Raw genomic sequence first — 13704 nt, forward strand, 5'->3', positions numbered from 1 at the left:
CTAAATATAATAGAGGAAAGGTAATTAGAATAAGGTAGAAAGTAGGAGTTCTGCTTTGAGTGCAGAATGTTGATAATTCGCATAGGGTGGTTAAGTGAGACTTCAATGATAATAAGGCATTTGTTTCAGTGGGGACCTCTAGAAAACAAGCAATTGCACCATAGGAGGGAAGAACACCCAAGTTAAAGTAACCACAGACACAAAGGCCCTAAAAGGGGAGTGTGATTAGCATGTTTGAAGGACAGCAAGGAAATCAGTGTGCTTGGAGAAGAGTGAGCCAAGGGGAGAAAGGAGAAAGATGAGATCAAAGACGTAGAGGACCCCATTACAAGGAGTAGCAGTTTTAGTGGGTGTGGTGGCAGACACAGGGAGCTTTAAATATTTATGGGGCAATTTGGCAATGAGTGGGGGACACTACTGAAATTTAGGGAGCATGAGCAGGGACACTAGGTATCTTGCAGTATGTAAAACGCATATATGTAATGAATACTTGTACCGTGTGTTTAGTGATTTTTTAATGCCCTCATGTTCAAAAGCTACTGCAAATGGAAATTAGTAGTACTTTCCTACATAATAATGTTAACTTTTTAAAATAAAAAGTTATCCACACACACACTATAAATTAGTATATTTTCCCCAAATTAAAATGGAATAAAAACATTGTCTTGAAACTACTGAAAAATTTACTGAGCAATCCATTCCAGATGTGCTACTCAATACACAGTTGGTTGTAACTGGTTTTAGTCAGTGGTTCATTTACTACGTTAAACCACTTGCAAATATGTAACTGAGGAGATCTGAGGCTGCCTTTCAATTATAAAATTAATACAGATACAGGAAATGTAAGGGTTTCATTGATTTTAATTTATAGAGTTTGTTGCCCTCTACATATTTTATTTTTAAGTGTTTGTTTATTTTTGAGAGAGGGAGAGTAAGTGGCGGAGGGACAGAAAGAGAGGGGGATGGAGTATCTGAAGTGGGTTCTGCGCCGACAGCAGCAAGTCTGATGTGGGGCTCGAACTCGCGAACTGCCAGATCATGACCTGAGCCAAAGTCGGATGCTCAACCGACTGAGCCACCCAAGTGCCCCTGCCCTCTACATATTTTAAAATTATTAGTACCCTAATAATAAGAAATTCAGATTGTGTAAAGTGCATATGAGTTGAGGATAGGCTTTTGCTTTATAAGAATTGGCAATCTGGTGCCGGGATTAAAAGCATGGACTCTTGACTCTGTCTATTTGGCTTTGAATGCTAGTGATGCCACCTACCAGTGGCATGACTGGGAAAATTGCTTAACTTCTCTGTACCTGATTTCCACATATGTAAAATAGTGATAATAGAAGCACCTGTCTCAAAGGATGTCTGTGAGGAGTCAATGAGGTGTTACATGCAAATGCTTTTAACAGAACCTGGCAAATGGTAAATGCTGCATAAGAGATTTGTATAATTGTTGTTGTTACTGTCCCCACATTTATACCACTTAAGCTCTTTATAGCAACTTGAATTTACGTTTCTTTGCTCATCCTCCATTCCCTGCTATCCATCCATAGATATCCTTTCCGGGGTCTTTAAAGTGCTAAAGGCTTGGAAGAGGTGGGGTCTGTTTCCCCACCCCTTGAATCTGTGATGGCCTTGTGACTTGCTTTGACCAATAGAGTGTGGCAGAAGTGATGTGTGTATTTGGGCCCTAGGCCTCGTGAGGTAGATAGCTGGTTTTGCCCTCTTGGAAGGCTGTTCTGGTACTGCTATGTCAGGAAGCTGGGCTAGCTTCTGGAGGATGAGTGAACACAGAGAGGAGAACAGAGGCACCCCATCCAGCAGCCAACACACCTAGCAGACATGTGAACGAGGCCATCTGGACCTTGTCACCCAGCTGACCTTGCAGCTGATCGCAGCCCCATGAGAGGCCTGGGGAAACAAGTAGAAAAATAACCCAGCAATTCCACAAAAAATGATGACAAATATTAAATCCTTTTTTAAATTTTTTATTTTTAGTTTTTTTTTCTTTTAATTGCAGAATAGTTGATTATGTCCTTTGTTTTGAAGCCAGTGAGTTTCTGGGTGAGTACTATACAGCAATAGCCAACTGATTTAAATGCTTTGATATAAAGTGGGATTTTTGAGACTAAGATGTGCCATCTGTGTGACATTATCATTATTCTGTCCCGTGTCAAAGCATAAGGAATTGTTCTCACCCTCACGTTATAAATTAGGCTCAGCTCATTTGCAATATCATACATTTTTGTTATCTCTACTTGGACAGTTTATAATTAGTCTCATCATGTTGTCTTCACTTCAGTTAAAATTATTTCCTTCTTTTTCTTATCACACGCTAATAAATACAGTCTGTTATTATTGCCCTTCGCACTAGTTTATAGGCTGGTGTTTGCTTGCCTTCTCATTTTTCTTGGACTTCTTAAAAACTAAATGGCTTCGGAATTACTTTTCTTTAATCCAAACTTTTTCATTATAAGAAGGCACAGGCTACTACTCTTAAAATATCATCCTTTATAGTGGTTTTTAAGCATTATAGATGACATACTTTGGAGGGTAAGTTTGTTCCCTTTTAATTCTCCTTTTACACTTGTATTGTAGTAACTATATTTAAATTTTCAGAAATTAGATGTGTAGGCGTAAGATGTCATTATCGAATATTATTTCAGCATAGTAAATGCTGTTATAATATGTTTGCTTTAAAATGGATATTCAGGGTTTGATAGGGTTTTAACCAATGCTATAAAGCCTTTTAGGTCATTGTGAGGATTGACTCTTACTCTCTGTGAGATGGGTCATTACAGCATTTCGACAGAGTGACATGATGTGATTTGTATTTTGAGTGTTGCTCTAGCTGGATGTTGAGAATGATTCTAAGGTTTTGACTGTGGAAGCCAGAGGTCTAGTTAGGAGGTTCTTACTGTGACCCAGGCAAAAGCTGATGTTATTGCAGTGGTAAGAGATGATGCAAGTGGCTATATTTTGAAAGTGGGCATAGGCACCAGGATTCTTGTATGAATTGGATGTGGGGAGTAAGAGAAAGAGAGGAGTAAAGAATGGATCCATGTTCTGTTCTGTGAGTTTGAACCAACATAAGAAGTTGACTTACTCTTTACTGAGATAGAAAAGAATGTAGCTTGATCAGGTCTGGGGTTTTGAAAATAATCCAATATAATGATGGTAAGTGTTACCTGTGCTATTTTTGAAAACGAGCAAGAAGCATGCAACCCTTTGGTTGAACTTTCATTTTTACTTAGACTGTAGCAATAGATAGATAGACACCAAAGAGGACCATTGATGGAGGGAGGAGCTAATTGAAAGACTGGGTAAATGCATTCATTCAGATACAAACTTATGCAGTTGGAATTGTCTCTCTTGTCTCGTGTAAGAGAAACCAGAGGGTTAGGTCAGAGTGAGACAGAGGCAAAGCTCAACCTAGAATTCAAGGAGTCTTACTTTTGATCTACATCTTTTTTTTTTTTTTCACATATATTTTTTCTCAATACTGCCTCTCAGGTTAGACTGAATGGACTGAATTTCGTGAAACTAAACAAAGATGTTAAAACCCTTGACTTCGTCCAGATTTCTGTAGCAGTTTCCTCACTGTCTTTTCATTTTTCAGGAACAATCTCCCCTTTGCTTTCCCAAACTTCAGTGTCATCCAGTCCCAAAGTCAACACCAAATATTTTGGGGCTTTACTACGATATTTTTCCACTCCTGGTATGATTTTTTATATCAGTTATCTAATGCTGTGCAACATACCACCCCGAAATAAATTTCTTAAAAAATAATTTTATTTGCTCACAATTCTATGGGTCAGCAATTTGGTCTAGGCTCAGTAGAGTCCAGTAAAATAGTCAAGTTCTCCTCCTGGTCTCATTTAGGACCTTGTATATGACTGCCATCAGCTAATTGGTTGGCTAGTGGCTCGTGGGTCTAGGGGAACTCAGTCAAGACAGCTTATCTGTGTTACACTTGATCTCATCCTCCAGCAGGCTACCTTGAGTTCTTTTATGTGATGGGGAAAATATTCACATCAGCAGGATACACCTTTTTTCACGAGCATTTTTAAAGTTGCCAGTTGGATTATACTTGCCTTAAATTACATTCCTCCAGAAGCAAACCTTGAGACAAGGATTTGAATGCAAATCATTTTGGGGGGAAGTGATTTCATTGAACATGGCGAAGCAAGTGGCAGTTAAGGAAGGAAATGGAAGGAAATGAAGCCAATAGAAGGTGTGTTTTTGAGCAGGTCACCACTGTGAGCAATTGAGGTTCAAATCTTACTGAGGATCTCTGGGAGACAGATGGATCATGTCTCAGGGTTGTCCTTCCTCAATGGCAAAGAAGCCAGAATATTTATTTGTCTAACTCCCTTTTGTCACTGGCTTTTGGCCAATAACACCCCCAAGCACTTCTAGCTTTCCCTGTGCAAGAGCTGAAATAAAGCCCATAAGCATATGATCACAGGTGCATTTAGATGCCATCAACATGTACTGGAAATGTGAGCGCCAATAAATTCAGGTGTTGCATCCACAGTGACAGCTACAGTCATTAAGATCCCATTATATTCCTGTTGCTATACTTGGCTTTATCAAATACTATGCCACTTGAGACTTATAAGCACCAGTTTTAGAAAAAGAAAGCCGTTGTTTAGTGCAGTAAATGAATCTTCTCAAGGGCATATGATTTGAACCTAAATTGTCTTCACCACAAAAGTTTTGCACCATTTTCTATCCTATGACATCTGAGAATTAACTCTTCACTGACTTCCTTACCTCTTTAAGAATATTTTCCTTATATTTGGTGCCCTTAGTTACACACCCACTAGACTATTTCCTGACTCATACACAGTGTACTGAATCAATCATCTGAAGAAAGAGGGTCTGCAAAGAATATGGTTATTTTCTTGGAGTAAGGGTTGATCAGGGTAAACTGGGACATGTGTATTAGTATGAAGTTGAGTAACAGTTCTGCCAAGGGAGTTACTTTTAGGTTTCAAAGAAGGACCCATCTTATGCCTTGAAGCAACAGTTAGGTAACATTTCCAGGAAAAGAAGAAACCAGTAGTTAACTTCTGATTTAATAAAAAAATATTTTTTCAATGCGGGTAAGACAGAATTACAACCAATTTAAAACTACTACCAAGAAATTGAAACCTCAAGTCACATTTTCTACTTAAAAAAAAAAAAAAATATATATATATATGTATATTTAAATAAATAAATAAATAAATATTTATTTATTTTTGAGAAAAAGAGAGAGCAAGCAAGCAGGGGAGGGGCAGAGAGAGGGGGGCAGAGGATCTGAAGTGAGCTCCACGCAGACAGCAGAGAGCCTGATGTGGGGCTCAGTCAGACCCACAAACCATGAGGTCATGACCTGAGCCAAAGTCAGACTCTTATCCCACTGAACCACCCAGGTGCCCCCATTTTCTACTTTTCACATTTATTTTGTTCACTCCGTACATGTTTATTATGCAGGAGAAGACAAATGCTAGTGTAGTCTAGAATACTTACTCGGAAAGACCTTTCTTGACCTCCAACAGTAAACCAGATCCAGCTATTAACGTGTGCACAGCTCCTGGTAGTTCTTCTAGAACATATCATACCTGAAGCATCACTTGTTATTAGTATAAATTTGTTATTGGTCATCTCCTTTAATCTGTAAAATCCCCTAGGGTTCAGATTATATCATAGTTGGTATTATTGCATGTTAGAATGCAGTAAGGAAGTCAGGTAATAATTATTTAATAAATGAATGAATATATGAAAGATGAAAATAAAAGTGAATAAAATAGAAGACACTGTTTACATGTATCAAGGAAGGTAAGTGTGATAGGCTGAAAAATGCATCGCTTCCCCTCTAAAAAATAAAAGTCAATATTCTAATCCCTAGACCTGTGACCATTACCTTACATGATTTAAAAAAAAAAAAATGGTCTTTGCAAATGTGATTAAATTAAGCTTCTTAAAACAAGAGATTATCCTGGATCTATCCAGGTAGGCCCTCTGTACAGTCATATTTACCTTTCTAAGACAGACACAGAGGGAGGATAGCCAGGAGATCAGGCAATGTGACCACAGAGCCACATTGTGATGGAAGTGATGGAACCAGAGTCTCAGGAATAAAAATTATTTTACCGTTAAGTGAGTAAAGATTCTCTTCTAAAGCCTCCATCCTGCCAGCACCTTGATTTGGGCCCAGTGAATTGATTTTGCACTTCTGGTCTCCAGAGTCTCGGGAGAATGCGTTTCTGTTACTTTAAGCCACATCAAATCCGTGGTAATTTGTTATACAGTAGCCTTAAGGAACAGATACAGTGAGATACATGAATCCAACATCAATACCCAAGACAGCAGGTGATCAAGTTTAATGTAATAAATAGTGTAATATAATTGCTCTCAGAGCGCAGAGGAGAAAGTATAGGTAGGAATAGGCATGGCTGCTGGGCCTGTGTTCTTGAAAGATGACTAAGAATTGGTGAATATGTATATATATATACATACATATTGGTAGAGAATACCCAGTGCGCATGAGCACTTTATCAACGATAATCATTGACGATTTTAGGAAAAAGAGTGACATGATTAGAACCTTGCTGTAGCAGAACCAATGTGCCAGATGTATGGTTGATGGAATGGATGGGCAAGGATTGGAATTAGGGAGATCATACGAGAATCTTCTGAGCAGCTTTTGTGTAAAACTCTGACTCTTTGCTTGTCCTTCTCTCTGTTCTTTCTAGTACTTACAACTGCGATTCAATAAACCAGTACGCTACGCAGCCACTGTCATCTACATCGTGCAGACGGTAAGGGGAAGAGGACCACTACAGTTGCAGAATGTGTGGGGTGAAAAGAGATGGGTTTGTTTGCTTCAGGGGACAATTCATGAAACTAAGGGACAGACTTAATGCCAAGAGGAAACTACTTTCTTCCAAGGATAGCACTTGTGAGACATGTGATTACATTGAGAGTTATCCACATTGTACAGATCCCGTATATCCACCCAAATAATAAATAACAAACAGGTGTATATTATAAACCACAGAGGAAAAAAACGTTAACATTTTATTTAAAACTTTTCTTTCACTTGTAAACATTGCTTTGGATATGAAATGGTCCAGTAACTGGTTTTTCACTGGTGAACTGTGTTGAAACAGGAATGCCCATTTTGCTGAAAATAATTTTAAGACAATATTCCCTCTCTCCACTTTTGGACTTCTCTCCTACTTCCTAGGCTCTGGGCTCCTTCATGCTGCCCCCCATTTGAGTGTGGCACGCTGTTGGTTCACTTCCTATGATTCACCAAGTACTTTTTGCTGGAAAATAATCTTCCCTTTCTTAATCAAAACTCCCACTTACCAACTGAAGAATTTAAGAGAGAGAAAATGACAAAAGCAGCACTCCCTGACATGCCCATACACCTTTGCCTTTTAAAACCCTCACACCAGTCTCTAAATGTTGAAATCCCATTTAAAAGGAAATGGGGCTGCACTCATTTCCGTCAGTGTAGTGGCTACAATCCTGGGAGTCCAAAGATGAGCCCACCCACGTTGTTATAGTCATCCCTGCACTGTACTCTCTCCATTCTAAAATCCTTATTTCAGCAAGCTGCAAACATGAGGCTGAGTCATTGCGATATATGCATGGAGGCGGGGGTGGGTGGAGAAAGCTTACATCAGAAACGTACCTGGAAGCCTATTTTTATATCCTTCAGAAATACACCATATCTAGCCATAAAATCTCAACATTCATAGCACTCTTGAAAGTCCAATGCTCTTCCTCCATCTAATGCTTATGAAACCCTTTGCAAACTGATGACAGTGATCGATGATTTCAAGATTAGAGTGGTTGCCAGTGACATGTCCAGTGCACATGTTGAGGGAGATACCTCTCTGAGGTCAATAAGGAGCCTTTGAGGCAGCTCTCTCTTCCGTGTCCCCGTTTACACTGTTCACCTGATTCCTGTTTCCCCACCAGATTCTCTACACAGGAGTGGTGGTGTATGCCCCTGCCCTGGCACTCAATCAAGGTGAGTTACCCATACTCCCGTGGGTACTTCCCATTGTCCGTATGCTTACATACACCTTGAGAAATATGCATACATCTCAGGGAGACATTCCTGTGGTTAGGGGGCTCTAGCGACTGCAGTGGTCACAACATAAAGCTCCAAAATTCCAAAACTGAAAATAATGGAAATCATTAGTTGCTTCATTTTGCCTACGTGGTTTCAAACACCAAGTTTGATTGTCCTTTGTTTGTTTATTTTTTTAATCACTGAAAGGGTGGCAATTTTGGTATTGCATGCACAAAGTCGTTAAATTAGTTTATAATGTATGATCCTGCCTGAGTGATTTCATGAAGTAGTTGATCTGAATATAGGTGTAAAAGGTAGTTGTAGTGATTGTTTTAAGAATTATACGTGACATTTTTGAGAGAATAGAATCCTAGAAACAAAAAAATTTAAAAATTTAATTTCATAATGATACCTATAATATTAGAAGTATTCAATATTCAATTTAATCATTCTATGTACTTATATCAAGAAATATTTACATGGCTGATGTTCAGGTGGTTTCAAAGCACTCAGACAAAATCTGCTAAGAAAAAGTTGGTGCAAAAACTTGAAGTTGCAGAATGTTAGGAGAAAAACTTTGGCCATTAATATTATCTAAAAATTAGACAGGGAGTTGAAGTATAACAATGCAAAACATAATCTATATCAGAGGTGAATTTAATAAGAGAAAATTCTAATTTGATTTCCATTTGCCCACGAAGAACATTTACAAAAATATTGTGACTTTTTCCTCATATAACTTGCTCTTCTACTTTTCTCAGAGTAACTTCTTTCAATATTTTTCTCCTTTTCTAGTGACTGGGTTTGATCTCTGGGGCTCTGTGTTCGCAACAGGAATTGTTTGCACTTTCTACTGTACCCTGGTACGTATCTAACTGTGAAAAAGTATTTAGCACCAACTCCTAATATGGGATAAGGGCAAATCTCCAACAACAGGGTGTCTATTTATAGCATAAATTACTATTCCAAAGTTCAATAGAAATATGTTGGCTTATCCATCACAGTTTCCTGAGGAAGGTGCTGTTGTTTTATTTAAATTTCTTTTCAGTACCATTGGCAGAGTTGGGGTTCTGGGCTCATTCGAGAAAGTCATGGCAAAGAAAAGATTTAATGAAAGAAGTACCTCCTTGATCAGAGGATAAGTGACCATATGCAATTGCTGAGAAAAAAAAAAGTGCTTGTTAACAGTAATTATGAACTATAGGTAGCATATACTTCACTGCCTAGTGATTGAGAAAGACAAAATGCATGTATGAATGATCAAGGATGCTGGTATTTTGTAAACTTGAGGATTCCAGAGCTTTTGTCTGTTATTTATGGATAATCTTGGATTACATTGACATTTGACTTAACACATGCTCGGCTTTTAATCAAGGAAGCTGGGTGGTATTGGCACATATTTATATAATTGTTAAAATCAGTTTAGTTCAAAAAAAATTCACTGGGCATCTGTTATTTATCATGCTCTGCAAAGAGAATCTTCATTCTTCGGAGTCATTGGCAACCATATACAGAGGCTGTAAGGAACCAGTTAAAAATATGACAGTTTTCAGATAGCTGGATTCTCTTTTCTCCTCTGTAGAGGAAAATAAAATCATCCTATATTATCATAGAGCAGACCATCCATGGAGTTTGGTATTGTGTGCATGTCAGACAATTTTTGAACATATATCATGAAAGTATACAACTTAAAAATGCCCCTGTCTTTTTCATACATTCAAATTCCACCATTTCTTTGCACTACTGATTTTTGTCTTTTTTTTTTCATTCCATTCTCACTACCCTAGTTCGTTCTATCCCAGACACATATCTCTTACCTAGGTTAAAAATAAGCTCCTGGTCCATGTACATCGGGCCATATGTGACAGATTAGTTGCTCCGAGGCACCTACCCATACAAGGCACACTTCTTAACAACAATAATGGAAGGCAGAAATGGTGAAATAATATTTTCAAAGCATTAATGGAAAACAATGTCTACCTATAATTGCGTATTCAGCAAAAAACTGACTTTCAGGAACTGTCAAGAACCAAGAGAATTTACCACTAATATATCTTCCCCTGAGAAAAACCTAGAAAAATCTAGGAAAAACCTAGAAAAACTGTGGGAAGAAGGAAAATTATCCAATTTTAGATGGAGGAAGTAATGATAAGAAAATAAAATAGTAAACATTTAATAAGTCTAGTCAAACAGTTTTTGGTGCTTAATGATAAAGAATAACTTTTTTAGTATGGTATAATTTACATACCTAATTATGCATTATATTATAATATATTATATATTATAATTTATAATATTTTAAAATACACCAATACTACCAGTTACTATTATATGTAATTTGAGGATTAAGAAAAAGAATAACCCTCATTTGGACAGCATAGCATGTAAATAAGGAAGAGAGTAATCAGACTTGGTGGTTTTATAATCTTTGAATTGCTGGGGATTAAGACATTCTTTAAATGTAGACTCTAACTTAAAAATTTATGGCAACATTTCAAGAAATCCCATTTAAATAGAATGGTCAAAGTGGAAAAAGGGAATTAAAACAACACAAAACAAAAACCTCAAGTGATTTAAGCAAGAGGAGAAAAAAGGAAAAGAAAAAAATAGGGCACAAATAGAAACCGAAAAGTAAGATGTCAGAAACAAGTCTGGATATTTTAATAACTACAATAAGCTAGAATGAACTAAATTTACTGCTTCTTAATTGTTTTCAGTGCTTCCCTCCACCCTGCATGCCTGTAAGATTAATCTTAATCACCCATTTCGTCATGCCACTTAACTGACCCAGTTCTCTTCTTGCTTCCCATTGTTCCACAGGATAAAGTATAAGCCTCTTAGCCTAGTCTTGGAAATCTTTCCTGATGTGCATCAACCCGCCCATTTAATAATCCCTTACCACACCTGGGTCCCATCTCTTCTCTCTCTAGCCAGGTTACAGGCTTCTGGATCTCACTACAATGGTGGCTTATTTATCTAACACTTGTTGCTCGTATTGCAAACTCTTTAGAATCCTATGAATGCATAGCGTACCCAAGATAACCTTTGGAAGATTAAAACAATAAGTGATTCCTGCCATTCAGGGATTTGCAATCTCCTGAGGTAAACATTAGATTTCAAACATCACAGACTGATTAAATACATCAGTGACATCTCATGATCAGGATTATAGATCAGTGGTGTGTGTGTGTGTGTGTGTGTGTGTGATTGTATGAAAGACTTATAGAGTCAGAGAAATTTTCATGGTGGCTATAATCTGCCTTTTGATGTACATTTCATAAAGTGTTTTGTTCTTTTACGTCATGTCTAACTGAAGTTCAGCTTTATGCATATTTTTGCATAACCGATATCAAGTAGCCTCTGGAAACTGACATCTTTGACATTTGGTCTTCATATCACTAAAATCTGATGTTGTGATTTGGGTTTAGAAGCCTTAATGTCTTTAAAGAAAATCAAAATACCACTAATTGGCAGGTGGGAGGTAAGTATTGATTATTCCTCATGTCAGGATGTGAACACAATATACAAATGCAAGGCCTCTGGAGGGGCTTTGATGACTATTTATTAAGTTACATTTTAATTACAAAAGAAATGATAGGGCAACCCTGATGTCTCCTTTCTTCTCCAGATAAAGTTGAAGCCTGTCATCTTTTCACAGAAGTTCTTGACACTCTGGAGGAGTAACCGGGGATGATAATTCTATTTTTCAATGTTAAAAATACCACGTCCTTCCATTCTCATAGTACTTATTCATCTTCAAAGCACTTTTTTTTATATCGCTTCATTTGAGCTTTCCCAGTTTGCTCATTCCACCTTCACTGTGGTCATGAGGGATCCTACACCTGGATTACTCTAGCAGCCTCTTTGTCACCTCCTTTCCTCTGGACCATGTGATCTCAACTAGAATTGTACATTAGAATCCCTGGGGAGCTTTCAGAGAACATGCAGAACTGGGGCCCCACCCACACCTCAATTTATTCAGAATCCTGGGGTTTGGGGCTGGGACGTTGTTGTGTGTTTATCTTCAAACTCTTTAAGTGACTCTAAAGAGGATCGGGTTTGATAACCACCATGATAACCTCTTGTCTCATGCCTCTGTCCTGAGCTCTACTGTTAGATTGATCCTCTGGAGAGACTGCCTTGTTTGCTATTTGATCATCCTCTACCTCTTAAAGCTCCTTTCTCCAGGAATGTCTGGAATCTATCATTCTTTCTTTTCTTCTTTCTCAGCCTTTTACCATCTCAGTTCCCCCAAATTTATTTACTGTCACTCAATTAAAAAAAATAACTTTCATGCTGTATAAACCAGACCCAGGTGATTGTCCTCAATTCCTTCACTTCCTCAAAATCTGTGTTCAATTATTCACATGTTATACTGATTTGACCTCCCAAGTATCTTTCAAATCCACCCACTTCTTTCCATCTCTACTCTGCTCCAAATCTCTGTCATCTTGGGCACAGACTACTGACGTCAACTCTGAGCGCATCTCTTGCTCCTTCTTTTCTTTCCATGGCCCAGCAATCTGTTGTCCACACAACCACTCCTGACACCACTATGAAGCCAACAAACAAAATCTCTCATCATGTAAATCTCTTTAATGCTGTCTTTTTTAAATCTTTTTTTAATGTTTATTTATTTTTGAGAGAGACAGAGAGCGCGCGACTGGGAGAGAGGCAGAGAGAGAGGGAGACACAGAATCCGAAGCAGGCTCCAGGCTCTGAGCTGTCAGCACAGAGCCCGACACGGGGCTCAAACCCAAGAACCACGAGATCACGACCTTAGCTGAAGTCGGACACAACCAAATGAGTTGTGTCACCCCTCTTTAATACTCTCTTACTGCTCTTAAGAAATCATTTATGTAGACTTGTCAAAATCTGTGTGTTCTGGCCTCTAGCAAATTCAGCAACCTCCCTTTGGGCATTCTGTATACATCTCGATCTACATATTCTAGCATTCTCTCATTTCTTCAGCCATACATCTCCATCCTTCAAATGCCACTTCTTCAAGACCAGGTCAGGACTCACTGCTATATGCTGTCATAGTAACCTGTCCTTCTTAACCTCACTGTCCACAATCCTAAATAATTAGTTATATTATTGTCTGGTATCTGCTTCTCCCACCAGGTTATAAACTCTATGAAGTTAAATAACGAACCTGTCTTTTTTACTTGCCATTTTTATTCCCATGCATAACATAGTGCTTGGCACATAAAATATCTCAGTGACTATTGAAGACAGAAAGAAGAAAGAAAGAAAGAAAGAAAGAAAGAAAGAAAGAAAAGGGAGAGAAAGAAAGAAGAAAATAAGAAAGAAAAGAGGAAGGTAGGAAAAGAAAGAAATGGAAGGAAAGAGAGAAAGAAAGAAAGATTGCATCAGTGGAGAGGTTGTAAAGAATTGGAAGACTTGTAGCCTTCCTTTTCAATAACTCACATCCATTGTCTCCATTGCAGGGAGGATTAAAAGCAGTGGTGTGGACAGATGCATTTCAGATGGTTGTCATGATTGTGGGATTCTTAACGGTTCTCATTCAAGGATCAGCTCATGCTGGTGGCTTACACAATGTAATAGAGCATTCAACAAATGGATCTCGACTAAATATATTTGAGTATGTCCAATACTACTTTTCCA

General features: G+C 38.1%; 1 protein-coding gene across 1 annotated transcript in view; it reads left to right on the top strand.

Moving 5' to 3' along the window:
- SLC5A12 (solute carrier family 5 member 12) overlaps positions 1-13704 on the top strand; it is a 47354-nt gene that overhangs the window by 3022 nt on the left and 30628 nt on the right. Inside the window, exons 2-5 of the mRNA XM_049649080.1 lie at positions 6743-6808; positions 7980-8031; positions 8872-8939; positions 13527-13681. Of these exons, the coding sequence (XP_049505037.1) occupies positions 6743-6808; positions 7980-8031; positions 8872-8939; positions 13527-13681 (341 nt within the window). The remainder of the gene's footprint in view (positions 1-6742; positions 6809-7979; positions 8032-8871; positions 8940-13526; positions 13682-13704) is intronic.

This window comes from Panthera uncia, chromosome D1 (assembly GCF_023721935.1).
Source record: "Panthera uncia isolate 11264 chromosome D1, Puncia_PCG_1.0, whole genome shotgun sequence".
Taxonomy (NCBI): Eukaryota; Metazoa; Chordata; class Mammalia; order Carnivora; family Felidae; genus Panthera; species Panthera uncia.